This window comes from Cololabis saira, chromosome 18, assembly GCF_033807715.1.
Source record: "Cololabis saira isolate AMF1-May2022 chromosome 18, fColSai1.1, whole genome shotgun sequence".
NCBI classification, from domain to species: Eukaryota; Metazoa; Chordata; class Actinopteri; order Beloniformes; family Belonidae; genus Cololabis; species Cololabis saira.
In genome coordinates, this window is record NC_084604.1 from 26,930,467 (window position 1) to 26,955,740 (window position 25,274).

At 42.8% G+C, this 25,274-nt stretch overlaps 1 protein-coding gene across 1 annotated transcript in view; it reads left to right on the forward strand.

The window, feature by feature from the left end:
* Positions 1–357: 357 nt before the first annotated feature.
* The window catches only part of xkr6b (XK, Kell blood group complex subunit-related family, member 6b), an 86,987-nt gene continuing 62,070 nt past the window's right edge, over positions 358–25,274 (forward strand). The window contains exon 1 of the mRNA XM_061746754.1: positions 358–1,302. Within this exon, the coding sequence (XP_061602738.1) occupies positions 731–1,302 (572 nt within the window). The 5' untranslated portion in view covers positions 358–730. The remainder of the gene's footprint in view (positions 1,303–25,274) is intronic.

The following is a 25,274-nucleotide window of genomic DNA, read 5'->3' on the forward strand; positions in this document are numbered from 1 at the left end:
ACTGGGGTCGAGTACTCTGTCCACCTCTGTGCACATCTTTATACAAAACAGTGAAACCTGTTGCTGGATTGCCTACATCAAGAGTCATTCCAAGCTGTGTCACAGAGACTGACTCAAATATTCAGCACGCTCTCTTCGGCGGGTGAAGAGGCGTTTTGCGTGCACTCATCATCTTCATCATGAACTCCTCTTCACAATTTGAGAGTTTCAAACGAGACACTAGATGGCAACCAAGCTGGGAGGGAGAGACGGCGTGTGTGTGAGAGAAAAGGGTAGAGGTGGGGTGTTGGTGGGGGGGATGGATTACGTCTGCGTGGGACAGCGGAGGGGCGGACGGTCTGCTCCTGGGACTCAGCCTGCAGCTGGAGGCAGGCGAGCTGCACAGAGGACAAACACCCGAGCAGCTGATGGGCAAGCACGCGTAAAGACAGTGCTCTGATCGCAGCTGGACACAGATAGGTGCGACATAATTGGTTCCAAGTTGCAGATTAGATTGTCGTAACCAGGTAAGGGATTGCTCTGCAGTGGAGGGAACAGGAAAGATGCGCTGCGTCGGCGGTGCGCTCCCTGCGCTCCGTGCGCTATTTGGGGACGCGGCGACTTGCGACGGCGGCACGCTGTCACCCCGCTTATAGATGGCTCTGCTGACACTTGGGGTGCAAAACAGGTGTCAGGGAAGTGTCGTCACGAGCCCCGGAAGCCGCAAGAGGTGGGAACATCAGAGGGAAAGATGGCAGCGAAATCCGATGGTCGCGGGGTCGTCACCGGGTTCGCCCAGCTGCACAACCTGGACGAGGTGGTGGGGACCGGGGAGGACGAGGCGCGGGACGGCAGCTCCTTCCACATCTGCCACTGCTGCAACACCTCGTCCTGCTACTGGGGCTGCCGGAGCGCCTGCCTGCATTACCTCAGGAGGAAGGGGAAGGGGAAAGGGAGAGATGCGGCGGGGCGGCCCCCGCAGGAGGAGCGCCTCTGGCTGGACTGCCTGTGGATCATCCTGGCGCTGCTGGTCTTCTTCTGGGACGTGGGCTCCGATCTGTGGCTCGCCGTCGACTATTACCACAAGCAGAACTTCTTGTGGTCGGGCCTGACTCTGTTCTTCGTGCTGGTGCCCTCGGTGCTGGTCCAGATCCTGAGCTTCAGGTGGTTTGTGCAGGATTACACCGGGGGCGGACTGGGCTCCGTGGAGGGACTGAGCAGTCGCAGAGCCCTAGCCAGCTTCCAGAGAGACAGGTGCTGTCGCCTGTCTGTCTGGCTCTGGCAGACCGTCATCCACATCTTTCAGCTGGGACAAGTGTGGAGGTAAGATCAACTTTGACTCCAGCAGCCGTCAAAGATTCATGGTGAACTCCTTCAGAGCAAAGTGTTTCCAGCTCCTCTCCCCAGTACTCGAGTTGTATAAAAAGATCAGGGGGGATGGTGGATTTTATCATATGGGGACAGATAATACAGACAAATAATATAATATATTACAAATAATAGCACTGACCAAAACACCAGCAGAAATACTGCAGGAATGACATAGCAGCAGTTAAATGCAGCCTTCTGTAAGCTTTAAATATCCACTGGGCTTACATCAAATACATCAAAACACAACAATAAAAAACAGTTTTCTGAACTTATCAATATGCCTCTGTCCTTCACAGGATAAGTAAAATGGATCACTGCAAAAACTCAAAATCTTAACAAGAATATTTGTCTTATTTCTAGTTAAAATGTCTTGTTTTAGTAAAAAAATCTCATTACACTTAAAACAAGACTCATCACTGGAAAAAATAACAATTTTCATCTGTTTCAAGTAGATTTTCACTTAAAATAAGTAGAAAAATCTGCATGTGGAACAAGATTTTATTGCTTGTAATGAGAAGATAAATCTTGTCCCATTGGCAGATTTTTCTACTTGTTTCAAGTGAAAATGTACTTGAAACAGGTGAAAATTGTCAAATAAGTTATTTTTCTGGTAATGACTCTAAATGTTGAAATAGCACATTCATTGATGAAATGACATAAGGGATGGAAGGGGGGGGATGATTTTGACCGTTTTTATTTCAGGGGGGATGCCATCCCCCCTCATCCCCCCTCAACTCGAGTACTGCCTCTCCCTCTACCCTCCGCTTGACTGTCACCTGGTTTAACCCGAGCCTGTGTACATGACTGGGGTGAATAAAATAAATAAATAAATAAATAAATAAATATATCAGTGTCCTCATGCACACATATCTGCATTTAAAATCCAGTTCCACGCACACATCTCGTGTCATTTTGCGTCTTTAGGACACATTTCCACACCAACCCCGCCACATCTGCACAGAAATGGCACAATATCTGAGCACAGTGCGCCATTGCGCTTGTGTGGGGAGGGAACGCAGCTATTTGTTCAAAGAGGGGAAGGTATAGTAGCCGAGAGCTTATTGTGCAAGTGTGTGTGTGTGTGTGTGTGTGTGTGTGTGTGTGTGTGTGTGTGTGTGTGTGTGTGTGTGTGTGTGTGTGTGTGTGTGTGTGTGTGTGTGTGTGTGTGTGTGTGTGTGTGTTGCCGCGTCGCTCCCTCGCCCTCCCCTCACCAGACTCTCCAAAGCAGCGGCCAGACGAGCATCTGTTTTCACGGCTCACAAAACTACATCTTCCCCCTACAGACATGATGTCATCGATTCCTCTGCGACGCTCGACAGATTTAGTCCGCCAACCCGCCTTTTTTTTCTTATTTCTTTTCTCTTTTTTTTTGTTCCAAATGTCTCCCAACACATTGCTGCGTCGGGGACCGCGGAGGTAGACGAGGTGTATACGATTCTGTGCGTAATGTGACATGTACAGAGGCTACAGTAGTAAAATGTGACACTGGCGCGCGTAACTCATCCACGGCTTGTGGGCAGCGAGTTGTTTTGGTGCAGACAGACGCAGTGGCTGGCTTTTAATAGAGGGGGGAGAAGGGGGGGGAAAAAAAAGAAAAAGTAACGCATGACGGCTGCTCTGAGAGCGGAGTGAAAAATGTAAAGGGGTCAGATGATTTCGGTTTTAAAAGGCTTTCGTCGACATTTAGACGAGCTTTGCGCTCCACGACAGTGAGATTGATCACTGATCATATTGCAGTATTTGTATTTGGCAGCAGCCTGTGCTTCTCTCTCTCCAGACAAATGCTCTCCTATTTGTGTTTGTATTTTGATGCACGGGAACGTTTGTGCCACGGGCTAAATTACTCACATGCTGAGACCAGGAGTAAAATCTGAACTCAAACTCACTGACCTTTTCTGAGGGGAGGAAGAAAAAATGGCCACAGGCCTTGAATTATACATTTTTCTCATGGAGCTTGCCATTTTCCCCTTGAAATGAACCTAATTTCTACAAGGTGCTTGGAAATAACACTTGTCCCTCACACTGAAGATACATTTAGTGCCTGCTGCATCCCAGGTCAAGATGGGTTTAAGGAGCAAATCCTCTCCTCATTGACTGATTTTGAAGGCTGTTATATTGATCAACTGCAGTTGTATTGGCTCAAGTTTATTAACTCCAATGTGGCTCAAATTATTATTTTGGTTATTTCATGTAGTAAGAAGATGAAGTGGAACAGGCCTTGACATGTGAAGGTTTGCACGTTGTCCCTGTGCCTGATAGGCTTTTCTTCAGGTGTTTGTCCCACAATCCAAAAACAATCCATGTGTAGACGTGGTTGTCAGTCTACATGTGTGGCCCTGTGATGGGCTAGCGAGCTTTCCAAAGTGTACTCCTGCCTTTTGCATGAACAGAGAGGTGGGACAGGCTCCAGCTGACCCCCGTGACCCTGAACTGGAAAAAGCAGGAATAGATAATGGATGGATGGATGCCCACCTCAGTACTTTACACACAAAAACAAATAAATGGTTCCTACAATCCACTTTCTTTGCGCTACACTGGTATGCTTAATCTCGGTTGTCTGCCATTACATTGTAAAATGTGGTTGTACAAAATAGAGGATTTCAACATTTTTGGAAAAGTGCTTGGAATAATTTTGTAGTCCACAAGAAAATGCAATGAAAATTGTTTTACTTCAACTTGTAGCTCAATACAGCTTTCACCAAGGACCGAAAATGAGAGAAAACCCTCATGAGTCAGCAGCTGATTTCTCCCTGTAGCCTCAACATGCCTCCTTATTGCCCCCATCAATCTAAATGCTAAATGTAAAAATGTTTTCTTATTTTTCCTTTAAACAGATTTAGTTTACATAAATATTTCAGATTTTACAGGATTTAGATATAATGAGTGAGGGGCTCAGTGGTACTGGCTCCAAAAGCGAGTAAATCTCCATGAAACTGGCATTAAAATGTTGAACATTGCAGCAGACATGAACATATTTACAGCCTGGTTCAAAAAGCGGTTTTGGTCTTCATAGCTGATTTGACATTCATGCCAACTGTACAGGGGATGCATTTGTATGTACCTCATCAGGTAAAATTATACGTCCTCATTGCAGCTCAGGAGAACTCACTTCGGATGTTGTTCTGGTAGCAACATCTGATATGAGGATGTTTGGACAGACTCGATCAGTTCAGTACAAGAAAATTCAATAATACGTTTTTAACCCTGAATAATTGTAGAAGGAAGACCATTTAGAATTATAAAAGTTAAGCTAAACCCGCCAAGCTGAAATGCCTAAATCCAGGTAAATCCAGGCTTGGGTGGGAAGCCCATTTTTGGATGAATCGGAGTTCAGCAGTGGCAGTTCCTACAAACATGGCAGCATGCAGTAAGACAAAAAAAAAAGATGCTTCAGAAGCGTTTTCAGATAACATATTGGTGTTGTCACACAGGGTTTGTCCAGTTCCTTTTATACAGTTCAATTCTCAGCTGAGGCTCTTCTGTGAGGCGTTTTTGCTGCGGTTTCTTTTCTCTAGTTCAAAGACACGTCTTTGGGCTTTTCCCTCTAAGGGTCTCCATAGCAGCTCTGCATATTGATTTAGCATAAATTTTATGTCAGAAGTCCTCCCAGACACAACCCCCACACATTCACACGGGTGTCGGACCAGACTGGCCAGTGACCCCTAAGTAGCTGGGGCAGTGGATTTTCTTGGAGAAAATCATTATTCAGCTGTTTCCCAGAGGCCGAAAGGACATGCATATAAGATAGTTTGGTGACTCTAAATTGTATGTAGTGAGTGTGTGGTTATTTGTCTCTTACGCCTCCATGCGGCCCTGTGGTGAACTGGTGAAATGTCCACGTTGTACCCATATTCTCATCCGATAACAGTTTAGCATCATAGGTCATCTGAAGTTCGTCAGCTTCGGCATCCCCTTGACCCGGAACGGAAGAAAAAAATACAGCAAATCCATGGATTGGTGTAATTTAGTTAAATAAATACATTTTGCTCATAAGGACGTCAATGAAACATAATCTGTTGATGTGAATGTCGTGACAGCGCGAGGCCGGGGGCCAGGAGTCCTTGTCAGGCCGCTTTGTCCCGTTGGACATGACCAGCTAAGCTGCCGGTTTTGAGTTGAGGGTCAAAAGCTGCTCTTGTCATCTTAGCTGGAGTTCACAACCTTTAAGACCCATAGGGCTAACAGTTGGTATGGAGATTAGTAAACAACAGGAGGATGCCAAAATCTGGCATACATATCACAGCGTCTGACACCATGTGGATAACGGTCCACTCCACATCACTTAGTTTTCATTTTTAATGCAAGCATTTTGAGATATAATGCATTTACTTATGTTATGGTGTATAGATGATTATTTTTTATGACTGGATGGCACTTCTTAGACATGGCCAGCTGCTACGGCATCATTCTGTGAATTGTTTTTCCTTCATTAATATGGCAAACAAGCTTAAGTGCTGACAAGAGTCAAAAACGCTTCCTCATCATGCCTCCCCTCGCAGTTCTATTTTTTACTCTCCATTCAATTAGCTGCTTTCTTTCCTTCCTCCTCTGTGCACCTGAGGACCGAAACTGATGGCAGAATCGCCTTGCTCGTCCCGCAGTTATCGCCTTGTTATTTGTTGACAGAATCCCATCTGTAATCCCACTCTGCCACCAGTTACGGCGTCTCTTTAATGTCCTTCCTACCTGTGAATCACCGGCTCTGCCAATGCCGTTAAGAGATTCTGCTCACATACACTCCGGCGCGCGGCGGATCTCACATGCACCGCTGTCTCCTGGCGGTGCGATGGACAGCTTAATCAGTGTAAACCCAAATTAGTGTCTTGCTGAGAGAGGACTGTGTCCATCTCCTCCCCCTTGAATGAGATCACATGGAAATATTTGGAAGCTTTTTGTTGCAGGGAATTCCCGGCAAAAACAGTGTTGTACGCTTTGTTGGGAGCAAATCCAAGAGGGAAAGAGATCAGAAAGTGTTAAAGTGGGTTAATAATCTTTTTTTCTGAAGCTCTGACTGTATCACAAAGACTTGATATTTTTAATGATCATGTGTGGAATTTTGTTCTCTAAATATAAAAGGCTGTGTATACACGATAGTGTGTATCATTGTATGTGTGTTGTGCAGGGATTTAACCAACAGTGAAAAGGCTATCTGTACAATATAAACTATAGTACTTAGGCACACCTGTTAATTAGGAGCTTTTCCCTTCCACATTGAACAAAAGTTCCAATGCAATCTGTTGTTGGTTTCAATGGGCAATTATTAGGGCCCGAGCACTGACAGTGCGAAGGCCCTATTGTGTCTGTAGGAATTGTTCTCGTTTTTATTTAAATTTTTCCGACGAAATGAGGGCCTTTTTGCCCCCCTAAACGAGCCCCAAAAGTCACCAAATTTTGCATGCATTAATGGGCGTGGCCTAATGGCTCAACAGCGCCCCCTAGAAAACTTCGTGCCTCAAGCCCCACAATACGGTTTGACGTACATGCACGAAAATCGCTACACACCTGTATCATGTCGCAACTTAAAGAAAAGTCTCTTGGCGCCATGGCCGAAACCGAACAGGAAGTCGGCCATTTTGAATTAATCGTGTCATTTTCGTGCAATTTATGCCATTTCTTTGGCCGTTTCTTCGCCCGAACCGTAACGTGCGTCCAGGTGTGTTATACATCAAAATGTGCGTCTCTATCCTGCGACGATGGGCATTAATTTTCTCAGTCAAAAACGTTACCGTTGCGACGATAGACGCCAAAAAGCGTGCCCCCCCTTCATCTGATTGGTCTATATTTGATAGTTCCTACATAAATATAGTTTATTGTTGTTGTTATTTCAATCAGACCCACAGCCACAGGGGTATAAAATCCAGCTCTCAGCGATGGGGGGTGTATATGTAAACATATTTGACACTAAATGGGTCGTTATGACAAGGTCAGTGATAAAATTCCACATGACCTGTCCAGGGTGTCCCCCTACCTTTCACCTGTAAAGAGCTGGGATAGGTTCCAGCAGACCCCCCTGACCCTGTATGGGATTAGGTTTGCCTAGAAAATGGATGGATGGATGGATATTCCACAGTCAACTGTAAGTTATGTTATTAGAAAGTGGAAGTGTTTAGGAACAACACCGACTTGGCTACAAATCGTAAGACCAATGACTGCTAAGGCACATGCAGGAAGAGTCTCCAGCACTCTGGTGATTAAAGCAGACCTGAAGCGCCTTGAATAGTATTCATTTAAGCGCAAAATTGTGTGGCCCTACAATGGTGGAACAGCTACATGTAAGCCTCACACGACTAAGTCCAATGCCAAGCACAGGAGGAACTGGTGGAGGTATAGGTGGTATAGAGACAAATCAGACTCTTTTTTGGGGGGGTCTAGGTGGGTATCAGGATTTCTACATCCCTGACTGCACACTGTGCCAACTCTAAAGTTTGGTGGAGGAGAAATCATGATATGAGGCTGTTTTTCAGGCTCTTTATCTCCAGTGAACTTAATAAGTTGCTTTCGTGTACCAAGTCATTTTGGACAATGTTAGTCTTCCAATTTTGTGGCAAAAGTTTGGGAAGGGGCCTTTTCTAATCCAACACGACTGTGGCCAAGCTTCCGACGCCAGGATTGTAAAATACAGTAGTCAATATTTGAAGTGCATCAAAGCATTTCATCTAAGTTGTCCTAAGACAAGAACGGATATTGTTAAAAGATGTTGCATAAAATGTGTGTTTTTGATCCACCTCAAACGTTGAAGACCGTATGTGGTATGATGAGCTCGGTTCGGAAGACCTTGACAGGGCCACACAGAGCCCTGACCTCAATCCCATCAGGCACCGCAGGGACGAGCTGGAGCGGAGACTTTGAGCCGGGGCTTCTTGTCTGACATCTGTTCCCAACCTCGTACATGCTCTACAGAATCAATGGGCACCGTTTCACATGGAAACCTTTCAAAACCTTGTGGAGAGCTTTCCAAGAAAATGTTGTAGCTGCAAAAGGAACCGAAGCCATACTAAAGTATACAGTATGTATTTGAATACAATGTTATTAAAATTTCCGACAGTGTATGACTTATGAAATAATTATGGCAATTGGAGGATTGGAATGAAATAAAAAACCGAGCGGTTAAGCCAAGTCATTTATGTTTTTTCTAACTTCTTGTCCTTGCTGTTTTACTTGACTCATGCAAACATGTCGACTTTTCAGGAATTCATCAGAATCCAGAAAAGTGGGGGACTTCCCTTTCGCAGTCATGGAAAATATTTTAATTCCACAAATATGGTTGCTTGGATTATGCTTTAATCCTGTACAAGAGCAGGCTCACCACTGAACAGTACGAAGAAATGTCTCCTTGGTTGACATCGGGCTCTGTTTCTGTGCCTGGTAAATATTAATACACGCTGTAAAGGAGTCGACAAAAGGCTCTCTTGGCTGTTTGGGCGGCTTGCATTTGCCAAAAAAAAAAGGTTTGTTGACGCCGTGGAGCGAGGCGAGGAGATGATACAATGCAACCAGCTGCCTTGTTGAGGAAAAAGCAGCTGTCGGGGTGGAAGTGGGTAAGACGAGGCTTGGATGAATTGGTGACAGTCCATGTAATTATTTATTGAGAGTTTAAAATGGTGAAAATGCGGAGCATCTTGTTCCTACAGTGGAGGAACTGGGATATTTTTATAATAAAGGAAAACGGCTGACAGATGTCTCGGATTTACTAGCTTCCCTATTCTGGTGGCTGACAAAATATATTAGTAGAGGAATCCCCTTAAAAACATCTGATTATTTTACACTACTGCAAAGGAGCATAAAAAGATGTTTGCGAAGTTCATTTTGTGCGATAAGGATCCAATTAGACAACGGAGGAGCAGGCCCCCCCGATGCTTTTCATTCTTCAGAGTAAAAGAAGATTACAAAAAAAGCATGTCGGTACAGATTGAAAACACTTATTTTTATTAAGTTACACATCCAGCCCTGTTGACTGTTATTTACAGACTCCATTTTTCCTCTGGAACACATCAAGTGCAGCGCTGCTCGTTTCCTCATTAGTGAAGATAACGGAGGACGGACGTTTAAAGACAACTCTCGGAAGAAAACCTCCAATTACGTGACAGAGGCGCCCATCAAAATGCAACAAAAGCCCACTTTTCCTTGGGAACGTATCGCAGCTGAGGGTAAACACACAGACATAAATGGCAGAGAAATATCTGCTGCTGGTATTCAATAAGTGGAGAATGGTATGGGATAGAAAAGGGATTTGATGGCTTGGTTTTGGTTTTGTTTCATCAGATTTATGGATTTAGGCTGGGTTCTTGAACTCCACAACAATGCTAGAAAATGTAGGGTTCGGTGTGCCGTTCACGTTAGCATACAAATGCTTTCCATAGATGATGAAACAGTGTAAAAGCCAACAAGTCTGTGTTATGGTACAACAACAGTGAAATAAGCAGCCAACATGTTCAGTTCATCGCAGCCCCATTTCTGCAGGCAACAACACCGTCTGTTACTGCAGAGAGCTCTTAAGTTCAGCGCAGGGTGCATGCATTGGAATGAAAAGCTAATGACGATGCTTGAGTTACCCGCCTCAGGCCTGTCTCCTGAGCAAAACGGTGTTTTGCTGTGGAAATCTGAAGGGCCTGATGTCTCCACACTGGGCAACGCACAGTCAGGAGCATGAAGGAATATCAAGTACATAGACAGATGGGGTACCAGACAGAAATCTGGTATGCAGATCATGCACATATGTGTACGTGAATGTCCACAAACTACATATCAGGGAAGTACAGACACATATATATATATATATATATGGGGAAGAAAGGTGATTTAAAGGAGACCTATTATGGCATTTAATGTATATTTTAAACAGGCCTTGAATGTCTTAAAAACAATCTAAAGCTTGTTTTTTCTACATAAATCATAAATCCAGCCTGTGGGCCCTGTCACTAGTTTTACCGCTTCTAACCTCTTTTTCTGCGCCTCATTTTTAGGGAAGGGGGGGGTATGATAATGAGGCTCTGTGCTGATTGGCTCCCTGAATGACGTGTAGCAGGGGAGGAGGATAAACCTCGCTCCGCCAGAGCAGCCCGAGCCTGTAAATTATCACAACACTGAATTTTCACAAATGGCAACTTTATTGTTAAAAAAATAAAATATGAGTTGTATATAAATAACATTTATGCACTATTTCAGCCGGATCTGCCCGGCGGATGCTGAACGCTGGCCGCGGAGCCACGCCGGGCGCCCAGCATGGCTCCGGGGCGCATCGCCCGTTACCGGGGATCAAACCGACAGATTTCTCTGAAAATCTCGGAGGGTGAAGCTGGTCCAGCCTGGGACGTACCCCAGAAATCCCTGCTCCCAAAGCGGCCGGGAACCTGGACAATTTAGTCGGAAACCCCGCTTTGGGAACCAGGAAGTAGGCTGGAGCCGCGCGCATCACCGCGGCTTTAACCGGGGAATTTGACCGGTTCCGACCGGCCGGGACCGCAGGAACCCGCCTGGACTGGTAGCAGGGACTCCCGGGGACCGACCAGCGGAATTTCAGCCGGATCTGCCGGGCGGACGGGCGCCGCAACGCCACGGTGGGGGCACAGATCGGCTCCGGAGCACAGCCGCTGCGCATCGCCCGTTACGGGGGATCGAACCGACAGATCTGGCTGGAAATGTGGGAGGATGAAGCTGGTCCAGCCTGGGACAGACCCCCGAGGACCCAGCTCCCAAACCACCCGGGAACCTGGATGATTTAACCTGGATCCGCGGCGCCGCGTCCGACTGGCTGAAGGAACCGCCGCTCCAGCCAGAGCCAGAGAGCTGGTTGTGGGCGTGGTTTCAGCAGCGGAGGCTGAACCTATGGAGATGAGCGCCTATGGTGACGTCACCCTAGGCGCAGATTCAGAATGGCTCAAAAAAAGGTCACGTAACACTGGGGGACTCTGGCCGGCGGGGGTCAGAGAGCTTGCAGAATTTCATGGTATTTTGTCTCCCCTGTGCTGGCAGGGTGAGGGGAGACCACTTTATATATGTTAAAACAAGAAAAAACGTGTTTTTCATAATAGGTCCCCTTTAAGTGACTTTGAAGGTGGCATGGTTGTTGGTGCCAGGCCTGGTCTGAGTATTTCAGAAACTGCCGATCTCCTGGGATTTTCACGCACAACCATCTCCAGGGTTTACAGAAAATGGTCAGAAAAAAATAAAATATCCAGTGATCGGCAGTTCTGTGGGCGAAAATGCCTTGTTGATGCCAGAGGTCAGAGGAGAATGGCAAGACTGGTTCGAGCTGTTAGAAAGGCAACAGTAACTATAATGGCCCTTTTGCACTGGTCCCGCTTCACCTCGCTTCTACCCGCCACAGCCCCATCTTGCCCTTTTGCACTAGGGCTGAGACGGGTAGAGCCGCTCCAAGCCGATACTATTTCTGTAACCATTCGAGCGAGGTTCTATCGGGGCTGAGCCGGGACTATTTCTGAGGTCACCACCCTCCTCGCCACCGATTGGTCGGGGGGCGGGGCCGTCATCAAACTACAGGCCCCTGATTGGTCGGGGGGCGGGGCCGTCAGACGTTTGAATCAGGAAGCGGGAGTCAGCGTGAGAGCAACCCGCGGCTCGCGTCGATTTTATTAGAAAGCGCAAAACGTCTGTTTGGTGATCCAACTCTGAGGTGCAGATGTTCATAAACCTGGTGGCTGACGAGAATTAAAAAAGGGATGTAGACGGGCTGTTTTACTCTCAGCCGCTCGCGGCTCCAGCTGATTTCTGATCAGCGCCGACATGAACAAAGCGGTTGTGCAATCGAGTACGTCACAGCAGCTTCACCCCAACCCCCCCACTTCTCCCCTGGCTGTGGAAAAACAAACGGGTAGAGGCGGGTAGAGGCGGGTAGAGGCGGGTAGAGGCGTGACGAGCCGAGTCGGGCTTAGTAAGTCCTAGTGCAAAAGTGCCATAACTGTTGAGGTCTGGGGCCTCAACAGTTGCGCTGAACAGAGCAGGCGAACACTATGGCTGTGTGACTTCGGTTAGAAAATCACGGGGCAGAGCGTCAGGTTTATGTGGCTTTAATTGAAGAAAGTGTGGTTCTGTGAAACACAATATAACAATACAATGTACTAAATGAAAACACACATGAAACTGACATGAAACATGAAATGTTACATGCAGGCATATAAATGAAGTGCATTCAAATTAGGTAAATAACTCCTTTACATAACAAACTAGATTGTCAACAAAGAATATCAATTGTGCGAACATTGCAAATGAGGAGCACATGTCTAACTCAGCCAGTACATGCAGGCTAACACAGCTAATGTAGCTAATTCACTGTAACTAATTTACTGTTAAGAAACTCCTGCAGATACAGATCAACCTCTACGTAAGCTTTAGTACATAAATAGAGCAGTTTAAACATAAATACTCACATTAGTCAGGTACACACACTTCTCCAAACACAAGAAATCCACACAGCCCTACACAGCTTCTCAGCAGACAGACTGATCAGACTTCCCACTCCGGAACATTCTGCACCTCTTAAAGGGCCGGTAACAGCACACAATCAGTGAACGAACTGAAACTATAAGCTGAACTCTAGGGCTTTCCTACAGTAACTCAAGTAACTACACGTTACAACCAAAGTATGCAGAAGAGCATCTCTGAACGCACAACACGTCGGACCTTGAGGCGGATGGGCAGCTGCAGAAGACCACACCGGGTGCCACTCCTGTCAGCTAAGAACAGGAAACAGGCTACAATTCACACAGGACCACCAAAACTGGACAACAGAAGAAGGGAAAACTTTACCCGGTCTGATGAGTCTCCATTTCTGCTGCAACATTCGGATGGTAGGGTCAGAATTTGGCATCAACAGCATGAAAGCATGGATCCATCGTGCCTTGTATCAACAGTTCAGGCTGGTGGTGGTGGTGTAATGCTGTGGGGGATATTTTCCTGGCACAATTTGGGCCCATTAGTACCAATTGAGCATCGTGTCAACACCACAGCCTAAATGAGTATTGTTGCTGACCATGTCCATCCCTTTATGACCACAGTGTACCGTCTTCTGATGGCTACTTCCAGCAGGATAACGCGTCATGCCATAAAGCGCGAATCCTCACTGGTTTCTTGAACATGACAATGAGTTCACTTGACTCAGATGGCCTCCACAGTCACCAGATCTCAAACCAATAGAACACCTTTGGGATGTGGTGGAACAAAAGATTCGCATCACGGATGTGTAGCCTACAAAATCTGCAGCAACTGCGTGATGCTATCATGTCAATATGGACCAAACTTTCTGAGGATATATATATATATATATATATATATATATATAGAAAGAGAGTAGGAGAGAGTTTCTTTATTGTTTGCCTAGGTTTTCTGTTCTCTGTTACTCCCTCCAAGTTTAATCAAGGCTCATAATTGTTCTTGGTTTTGACAGCTATTTATTTGGACAACAAGATTTCATATGCCTTAGGGCTGGGCGATATGGACCAAAAGTCATTTCTCGATATTTTCTAGCTGAATGGCGATACTCGATATATATCGATATTTTTTCTGTGCCATAATTAGGGTTTCCCCCAAAGCATTATAGCATAGCATCTCTGTTAGCTTCATTTTTTTCTGAGGCAAACCCTTAAAAAAACAGTCAGTTTTAATACAAAGCCTCGTGCCAAATATCACACAGGTACCTTTATTAACAGAGGTCTGCACAATATCAAAATGTATAAAACAAATGAAATAAAAATAATCTGCCTGCATATATAGAATAAAAATGCTTCTTGAATAAAATAAAACAAATATCCCTTTCCTGCATAACAATTAAATTAAAATACACTGTGCAATTAATACAATGTAGACAGTAACAGGCAGACTTTTCCACTGAGGTTGACAGTTGTGCAAATAACAAAGATTTTTTGCAAATCTCAAATAAAACATTCAAGTCAATTTGTCACAAAATAAGCTATATCAAAATCTTAAAAAAATAAATAAATAATAATAATAATCGATATAAACGATATTGTTCGTACCATATTGCGTTTGAAAATATACATCGATATATATTAAAATCTCGATATATCGCCCAGCCCTAATATGCTTCAATAATGCCGTCAGAACTGAGTAAATACAACATGAAACTTAAATTAACTTGCGAAAAATATAAAGGACTTACATAAAATAAATATAAATACACATTCAATGAATAAATAAAGCACACGTTGCCTAGATATAAAATTTAAGGCTTAATTGGCTTCACTTCTAAGTCACTTAACCTTTACATAATGAACTAATTAACAAGAAACAACAAAATATCAAACCTCATCAGCTGCGTTAACTCGGAGGGATTAAAAATGATTATTTAGCGCTTCTTCTTGTAAGAAAAGATAATTTTATCTTCTGGGCAAACTTCTTATGATTCATCTATTGCAGACATTACATGTTCAGTGCTTCATCTGACTCTTCGAGTGGGTCAATTAACCTTGTCCCCAAACAACAATGTGGACAAGTGGAACAAAATGTCCCCCCCTTACCTCTGTGTTTTTAACCAAATAAATGAAATATATTTACATAAATGTAATGAAATTATGACATATCCTATTAATGAACATTTATATTAAATATTCATATGTATTTATGGTCTTTTTAACCGGATATGAATTATTAATTGAACATATGAGAAATGCCTTTGACCACAGCGACACTTTCTACTGTCTAGAATCAATTTTAGCTGCAAATCAGAACGACATGAGTACATACATCAACGCAAATACAGCAAAAAACTAGTGAGAAGACCTGCTGGTCTCTGCTCTGCAGTATGGGGTGTGCAAACTTCTAGGTTTTTTCTAAGATGAATAAAGTAGATTTCCCTTTAAAAAAGAATAATGCATACTCCACTTATCTGTGGTTTCACAGCATCAGAAGCAACTGTCACGCACAGATCCCCTCTTCATTCCGCCTCCACTCTCCACAATGAGAGTGAATATGTGCATTCACAGGGATACCATTAAGGCGCAATATTCCCTCCTCAGTGTCAGTTCACTGAAAGGTCACGTCACTTCCCAAGGCTGAACGGACGGAGGAAATATTGCAGCGTTCCACCCAGAGCAGAGCAAAATAAAGGCGTTACCTAACCGTAATGAACTGCCAACGTGAATGAGGCGATCTACTCAGTGCTTGGTGGGGTCAAACTTAGGTTTTGTTTTGGCTCTATTTGATTGAATATGCACCTATTCACTATTGATTGTTTTTTTGACTTAGATCCTTCAACACCAAGTGGTTTTATAATATTGTACATTAGACCTTCAAAGAAAGTATTAATAGATGAACTACAAAAATTGTTGCCTTATTTTATATATGATTGGATATAGACCTTTTGAGATCTTTGAAGATTTGAAGATATTTTAAAAGGTTAGTATATTTCATTTAAGCTTATTCATGTATATTAACAGGCCTGCACTTGTTTTTCTGTCTTGGAGTTGTAGTTTGCATGCTGATGGAACATGGCCCTCTACGATAGAGGATTTATTCACTACAAAGTTTATTATTAGTTCAGTGTGCTCTGTTCGTAGTGGCCACATCATTTCATTTCTCAGTTCTCCCTATAGCTCTGTTATTTTCATTCTTCCATAAACAACAATCTAAATGCCACTTTTTTCCCCTTGATGGTTCCTCCACAAGTCCTAAAAACCACACTTGTTGTGTGAATTGTATATCTCCACATTGCTCTGTTGCATATCATCATTACCTGGGTCCAGAGCGTACCTGGTGCGAGCTGAAATCGCTCAGGCTATTTTTCATCTGAAAGCCTCCAGCCAAAAACTTGCATCCCAAATATATATTTATGCCTCCTTTTACTTCAGAAATAGGTGAGGCTCATGTTCCCAGAAGTACTATTTGAGATCATCATGCGTTCCCTCTGTATACTCTCTCTATCCATTAGTGCTGCTCATATGCTTAAGCTACGGCATTACCATCTGTCTTCCCTGCAAAGTTAACACGTTTTTATTTTTGTCCTTTGCTTACACTTATTAATGTACTTAGGCTCTCCATAAAGCCTCCATTTATCTTGCAAGGAGAAATCTCACAGTGTGTCCCTCTGTTAGTCTTATCCCCTCCTCATTTACTGTAGTTAGAACAGACCTTTCATGTACAGCGTGCTCAAGAACAGGATCCATTACCACTAGTTAAAGTCATCATGCTTACCTCCCTCTCCTCCATCCTTCTCTTTATATCTATGGCTCCCCCCTTGTGTTGCCTTCACATAAAGCTGCACTTGACCTCTTTTTCTGTCAAGGAAACTGGAGCATCTGGCTCCTGCCCCACTACAACTCAACACCTCCTCCTCCTCCCTCCCTGCCTCCTTCATTCTGCCATACCACCCATCTTTTACTCCCCAAGGAGCTCGTTCTCAGATATACCACATCCTGCTCTTCATTTCTCCTCCCTCGCTCACTGACAAAACACCTCATTTCTGCAGGGAACAGATACGCTTAAGTTCACTAGTCAACCTGTGGCTTCAATCCCCCCCCCACCCACCCCATATGACATGTACTTCCCTTAAACTCATAGCTTAACTCAGCTAAACTCAATGCTTTGTTGACAAGAATGCACCCAGTTGATCAAATCAGTGGATACTGTGAAAAGGTATGGTGTTGAACTTTAATAGAAATATGAATAAATACATTAATAACAGCTTGAGGAGAAAGTGAAGATGGCTTTTGGTGTTATGTAGTAATATACAGGATAGATGTAGCGTTGTGAATAAGTAAATAACTTGTGCTCTAAGCGTATGCTCAAACAGGAGTGTCACGTTGTGTTTGGGAGGTGCTTTCACTGTGCTATCTACAACCAATCAAGTTTCCTAATCTTTACTACACAAATGAGCTGCGTACATTGAAAATCCCCCGCCCCATGTACAATTTCATTGCCTAGCACTCGGTGCGGGGCCGCCACTTGATTTGTAGGCGATCACAAGGCGCCTGAGCCCAAGAGTTCTGCGTTGTTAACAAAATCCTTTTCTTCTTATCTAAAGTTAACTAATTGATTATTTTCATTTCATTGTTTTGTTTTCATTTTACAGATGGCTGTGGATCAGTGAGTAGAGTTGGGTGGGCTACGGGTCAATTCCCCTTCCTGTCACGTACCAAAAGGACACTGAAATCTTGTATTGTCCTTATTGTCCCAGTCACTCGTGCGATCTTGGTGCCAATATGGCTGGAGTCCACATGTGTAAGGTCAAACTTGGACAAACTGTACCACGTGGGGTAAAAAGGATCAAATCAAGAGAAAGAAAGGCAGATATGTATTTGTTGTCTCCAAAGTTTCAAAGCCAATCGTGTTAAGCTTGGATATATAAAGAAGCGTTCAGCCATATTCACACAGATTGTGGTTGGAGAAAAGGTCAAATGAAAGATCTTATTTCACTTAAAATATGGATGAATCTTTTTCCTGAATACTTAGAGTAGATTATTATTTTTGGAAATATTTGAGGAAAACAACACTGAAATATACACTATTTCACTGTATTTAACAATTTGCGAAGATGAGCTGTTTAGATGCTGCCAAAACAGTAAATATTTAATAGTTTTTTGTTTTTTTGGCATATTTATTAATTCAAAGAACAGTTTTTGGATCATGCCAAGTTCAAATACGTATATATGATATTATAATGAAGTGAGAACTTTTGGTCATCAGCTTAAAAATGAAATGTATCAGAATGATGACTTTGTGGGAGCCAGATGTCACAAGAACATGAGTAGAGCAAGAATGAACCAGTGTCACATAAGCTTTTAAAGGGATTAGGGAGGACTATGAAGACACAATTCTGAAGTCTCATTTTACATGAGACATAAAGTTAATGGTGAGCTAACATACATTTACCATTTGATTAAGTATACCAAGTGTTCCTAAAAAACGTCCCACGCCTGGATACATCATTATAATTAATAATCTACTGTATGGACCCCTAAAAATTGAAGAAAATCTGACAAAGGGAAAAAAAATATTGTTTGCACTATCCCATTGTTTATTTGCACCAGCCTGTCAATAAACAAGCATTTAGTCCAACAAAGACCACCCAGTGAACAGCTGTCAGCCAGGCCTGACTCTGATCAATAAACCCTCCTAATAAGATAGTCATACACGTCCAGCACACAGTTCAGTGTAGGAGGATGGGATCGGTCAAATGAACACATTCGCTGTTGTTGTATGTTATTACTTTCGTTGAGAGCTGTAACTTTTACCATAAAGCATCTATAATAGGGGCATAAACAGTTAGTGAATTCTGTATTTCTTAGTTGTTGAAAGCCAAAGCTTAAATATTACACATGCTCACGATTTTCTACATGCACTTCTCCGCTCTTTTTGACGCCGCCTTTACTTTATTTATATCCATCTCCCGAACTCTGCATGCGCAGCGTTGAATGAGGACCATTGTCTGTGCTCAATCACGGCCGATGCTCCTGGCATCAGTTTGATAAACAGACAATCTCTGCTTATAAATAATTGAACAGCCCTCTTAGTGCTCGTGCCTTTTGCAGCCTTCCCTGCTCATTCTCGCGTTTGCATGGTGATGCTCCGCTCAGTGAACTTGGAGCTTTCGCTGAGAAACGGAGGATATGGAGAAATGCCAAAAGCCAGAAGAGGGGAATTGTTTCAGCAAGTTCGTGCTGCTGTGGAGAGTACACATGTTGTCCTGGTTCTGTAAGCGCTGAGAGACCGTGTTAACATCAGAGTGAGAAGAAGTGATGAAGAAAACACATGCTAAACCCGCTCCTGATTCTTGCTCCTTAGTAAGCAGCCACATTTTAATGTGGAATTAATGTTCCCCAAGAGCTCTTATCATAAGCACAAAAAGGTCCATTAGAGAAATGTCAGACTCTTCCTTGAAAAAGATTCAGGTTTTCCTCACGTATGGGAAAGTCTATATTCAGGCCTTCTGCTCAGTATCCATCACCAGTATTTCCTGTGTTCTTCCATGTAATTTTGACTGGGCAGCTATTCTTTTTGTCATATGACAATGTTGAGTTCATTTGGTTCATTTGAGCCTCATTTGGTTGCTGAAATGGACCTGAGAGCATCACATGACAGAGCTCGTCAGCTCAGCAGGCAAGCATTGACAGTTAGGTGTCCTACAGCGCCGCCACTTCAAGTGTTCTTCATATGTTGAAACTCATTTGATGTTTTTGGCTCGTCATGTCCCTCGGCCTATCTACCTGTCTGTCTCTGTTACTGTTTTCATGACCCATTTCTCATATATCCTTCCTCTATCCTCCTCTGCTTGACTCTTTTTTTCTCCCCTTATCTCTTGTTTTGTTTTTGCAGGCTCCATGCACACTGTCTGTTTGCACAGTGTCAACAATATTAACTGCGGCTTTCACTGTATAGTCTGGGGTTTGTTGTCAGCGTGTCGCGGCGAAGACAACAAGACGTCACCGATTTAAGTCACAGAAAAGAAGCAATGTCAGTTTAAACTTCAGCGACTTGCCTCCTACTCATGCATGACGTGTAAAGTGGGTGTGTAAATGTTCCTTCGCTTTAGGCTACGACGAATATTGATAAGCACCCCACTCATCTCGTATGGTATGGTGTAAAGCATCTGACGCCTGGCTGAGACGTTTGGCTCTACAGAAGGGTAGATTTCGTAGGTGTTAATCCGATGAGTACAACGTTCATCAACTTTAGTTGGCAAAATGTTTTGCTCTTTGAAAACAAAGTTGAACAGGAAAAAGGAGAGTTAAGCAACATCCACAAATGTGGTCCGTTCCACCTCTGCGCAGGCTTGAGAGGTAGTAACAGTTGTAACAGGGGTGAAAAAGGGCTGTGTGAATGAAAGATCCAGAAAGGTGTAACAGAGCCACGATGATAGCTGCAAAGTCCGTGCAGAGGACGAAATCAGCACTTTGTGGGGATCGTTAAAACGCCAAGTCAAAAAAAACTAAACTATGTTCTAAAGACAAGCAAACTAAAAAGACATCGGTACAAACGCCACCAACCCTACAAATGTTGGAGGGGCAGAAGCGTGCTTGCCTGAACGTTTTATAAAGTTTGTCACTGGATTTGGGACTCCTGTTGCCATGGCTTCGTCTTCAGATGGCAGACCGTCAGAAAACTTTGTGAAACCGCACAGTGGGGATGCAACATAGCACCTTCGTGGCATCAGAGAGATCGCACAAGGAGAGAGCGGAGGTGGAATAAAGAGGAGACCTCCAGTGTGTCTTTGCGTCGCGATCTTGGTGCCAATATGGTTGGAGTCCACAAAATGTGTAAAGTCAAACTTGGACAAACTGTACCACGTGGGGTAAAAAGGATCAAATCAAAAGAAAGAAAGGCATATAAGTATTTGTTGTCTCCAAAGTTGTGCTTCAGTTTAGTAGCTAAAGGACCACAACAACCGGTCGCTTTTTACACAGATAAGCAACAAATGCACTGACGCTATGAAGACAACAAATGCTTATCGTTTCCATAACCAAAAACAATCTTGATAATCCTCTGAAATTTTCAAAAACAATTTCATCCTTAGCTAAAATGAATAGTGCTAGGAAGCCTCCCCTTTATATTGTTTAGAACTCTCAAAAAATATTGGATAAGGCTGAAATGTTTGATTGGTTTTATGAACTTTCTCCTTTGTGGAAATCTGCCTTTGTTCCGTTGATTAACTGAGATGATCCCGAAGACCTTTAACAGTGACAGGCCTCCCATCTCCAAGCTGTCTGACCTTGGTTGGGTTCCTTGGTATCTTATGATTGAAGAATTGAGGCAGTTTCTATCTATGGACAACACCTTTTCAGACTTCCATACAGGGCTGCGATTCTTAAAAATTGATGTACATTAATTAACAGAAGGAAGCTAAAGAGAAAATAACATATCTGGAGTTTATAGTGTTTGAAAAGAAATTAAAATACCAAGTAAATGTAAGAACTGCTGTTCTGTTTTGTTTTTGTCATCTTACCATATCATCCAGACACAATTAATGAATTACTCTTTTTCTAAAGAAATGAAAAATTATACAAGAATAATCCAAATTCATGTTTTCACCCCAATACTTGGATTTACTCAAACAGCCTTAATGATTACATTTGGTGATACCTCAATATACTGTAGTTTATGTAGTATGATTTCCAGTGTATGAGAATGGCCATATAGAATAGTCAACATTGGGTTTGAACATTGTTCCACTTTGTGCGTCTGCAGCGGTTTGAGGATGAAATGGAGTCAGTGAGATATTTTCAGCCACCGTGACTGAGTGGATTAGTCCAGTATTCCTTTAAGGGACATAACAGTTTTAAAACTACTACTCCAGCTCCTTTGACACCATGTAGATTTTGTGGAAAAGAAGAAAAAAGAAGTATGGTGCGAAAGTACTCCATCTACATTGAGCTTTTTTTTCTTTTCTTTTTTTTTTAATGCATTAATTCTTATTCATTTTACAATTATTCTGGGGAAGTTGTTAATACCGCCCCCATTTAATTCTGCAATATAGGACACAGCACACAAAAGAATGAGGGTCCTATAAAACTTAATACGACAGCTAGAAAAGTAAGCAGTGCCATAACATGATGATGATGATGATGAAGTAGTTTATTTTGTCGATCAGTTTCCATTGATAAATACTTAGCATTTAATTTCCTTTTGTAGGAAAGAAATAATAAAAAAAAAGAAGTAAGGAATAAACCGACCAAAAGGTGTAGGCTGAAGCCTAAGCTTATTGTGCACAAGAAAATGGAGGATATCAAGAAAAACAACAGAATCCTTGCAAAATGTTTGAAAAAACCCACCTGAACAAGACTGTTCACAAGCATCAAGGAGAACTGCAAAGGGCGGCCCCCAACAATTGATCTAACTTTTTGTAAGCTTTTGTTTACTGCATTTTATGTAAAGTTAATGGACGAATAAAAACTATCATGGAATTATTTTCCTTTTTAGCCCGGCCCACCTACGCCAGTGTCCGCTGCATTGCCATTACAGCTTGTTATTATTTTAGCATTTGGTGTCTGTTCCCCTCTCCAGTTTGATAGTCTGATTAATAATAGTCTTTTCTGGGCTGTGAGCTGAGACAGAGGCAAGTTCTTTATTGATCCCTCTCTTGCTCAGCTCCGGTGCTTTGCACTGTAAGCTTTTCATTTATCTATGAACTAATGTCAATAAACTCTCTTGCAGTCAACAGTTACCCGGGGTTTGTAGCCAATATTATGTCTTGCGTTCGATCATGTTGTAACATAATCTAAATCACAGGGCATCATCTTACAGTAAATTTAGAAATTTCACAAGACAGATCAGCCATATGGCTAATTTACACATTTTTAGCCTTGTCGCGTGGTACCATGCAAAGCATGCTTCTCGACACTTACATTTGCTATTTTTACCCCCAAAAATCTACAGCGGCCCCACTTCCGGTATATGCCTTCCCTCACGTTTTGCAGTAAATGGATTTATGCTCTGTGGAGTTCAATGTAGAGCAAAACAAGATTAGCTGAATGTTTAATCATGAAGCCTTTTGAAATAAGCTTAACATTTATGTGAGTGCAAAGCAGGAAAAAAAAGTGGCCTGGGAATTTTGCTCATCTGCAATGAGATGAAGGTCGTCTGGAAAAAAAAAAAAAAGGATGAAACCGTGGTGTCAAATATAAAGAGTGTTTGCTTTGCTTATTGATTTATTTGGAGTTTCTTTTCCCGAGTTGGAAGCCAGAAGAGGACTTTGAGGCTTTTCCCCCCACATCTTTTCATCAAAGTGACGTTTTCCATTGTTGTCTTCCTAGGACATACTGTGGTAGGGGGCTTCCAGGTCATATCTAAACATTGAAAAAAAAGTACTTTTCTTTTTCAAGATATGTCATCAAATGAGCAGTGAAATGAGCGTTTGCCGTTTCCTGGTTGTAAAAAATTGTAGCTTTGTATACGCTTTCGAAAACGTATCCACATCAAAAGAAGGACTGAAACATAAATACGGAAAGAAAATATCTGTTAATCAGATATATTAGACAATGCTCCCAGAGGCACAATCTTTGTAGAAGCTTGATGGGTTCAGAGATAAATCTAAAGATAGTTGCATAACTACCATCAGAGTTTTCAGGAGGGACGTTATCTCCCGTTTTGCTCACTGTTGCTCCATCATATCTGTACAGTTATTCTAACGCCTTAGATGACTGTGCGTGTTGGTGTGTATATTCCAGCTTGTGGGGTTGTTTCTCACCTGGATTTGGGCTGTTGATGATGATATGATGTGTCAGGTTTCATTTACACCTGTCCTTGCCAGAGACACTGTGAAATTAATTGAGCCAAATCATTAATTTGCTAAAGTCTCTCAAAACAGGAAAGCAGTCATCACATCAAAGCTTGAGGCGACGCAGAGGAAATACCAGGAAGCGTAAAATATATGCATGCTTTGTATGTGTGACTTAAGGCGAGAAAGATAGGGAGAGGAGAAAGAAGTCGTAAGAAAATGCTTCTGTTGCATTCGATTATCTGACACTTTTTCTGCGTTGGACTTTCTGAATTCATTTGTATTTTACTGAATATGTCATCCGGTTTTAAAGTAAGAAAGCGATTAATTATTTGCGAATGTAATTCATTTGTACATTTTTCATTTGTTTTTCTTCATTTAATCAGTTGACAAGACCACATGATCTGGTACAAGAGCCGGTGAGAGGTGGTTTACAGATTTAAAAGACTTTAAAGCCTGTTAGAAACATTTGTCAAACTCAGTGAGGCTGTGCTAGTTTATGGTGTCTGTGTTGTGTGTTTTGTTGTTTTATTGTTTTTTTCTTCGTTGTTTCGGTCCGGCTGTACCTTCCCACCTGCCCCTTGGGCGCCAACTTGGGTTCTCTTGATTGTTTCCACCTGTTTCTGTTGAACTTCTGAACAGGTTAGTTTGCATAAATATAAATTGCCTTGTGTCTCCTGCTCCCCTTGCCAGTCCATCCGTTGCTTCTTCCTGTACTCCTCATGCTCAACTGCTATTTTCCTGCCAGCCAACATCTCTGTTTGAGCTTTTGTCCTTTCGTCTGCTTCTCCTGTCTCTCACCAATCACAGGAAACAGTGATTGGTTCTTACATTGTGACAGAGACTAACTAAATGTGCTGTTTTTCAACATATTTCCGTTCAGATATGACACATCTTGACAGATTCCAGTATTAGGAAGCTCATGTGAGCTGACTTTACTAATGTCATGTTTATGACTTGCAGTATACTTTGTTCATTTATCCTGGTATAGAGGTCACAGAGATCGGGTCAGTTGTCTTTTGTTTTATCAGAGCTTTTTGTTTGGGCTTTGCAGTAATTTTCAGATGTGGGGATGATGATGGGCTGGCCCTGCTCTGTCATCATGGCTTCCCCTTGTTGCATCATCTTTCTGAAACCTCCTAGATCACTAGCTGTGATAGCAGATTGCATTTGTGGAAACTGAATCAGCAGTTGTTTCCTTGTTAGTTTAAGGACACCCTCTCACTAGCCAAGTTGTACCCAGCCCCCGGGTCTCACACTCAGAAGGCACGCCGATCTTTCCCAGTGGCCAGCCGCGGTACTGCAACAAAAAATCCCATGTGGCCCAGAAAGCTTTTTTCCCATAGACCGCAATAGTAAAAGAGAAGCCTCTAAAACTGTTCACAGGACACCTCCAGCTGTAATCACCGGCAATTACTAATCTTTGTATTCTATATTTTTAAGTCATGGACTTTATATCCGTCAAAAATGTTTTATAACGGCCAGAAAAGTCAAAGAAAAGTCTCTTTCTGGGCGTGACGTCACGGCTGACGTCACAGCCGTGTCCGTGCACTCCATGGATGTATTATATTAATATATATTATGTAATTATATTATATTAATACATTAATAATATATGTAATACTATATATGTAATAATATACATTAATTAATATATTATATTAATACATATTATATTAATTTTTGCGTCATTGCCCCGGGGCATGATGGGAGGCCCCAGAGCATCATGGGAGGTGACTCG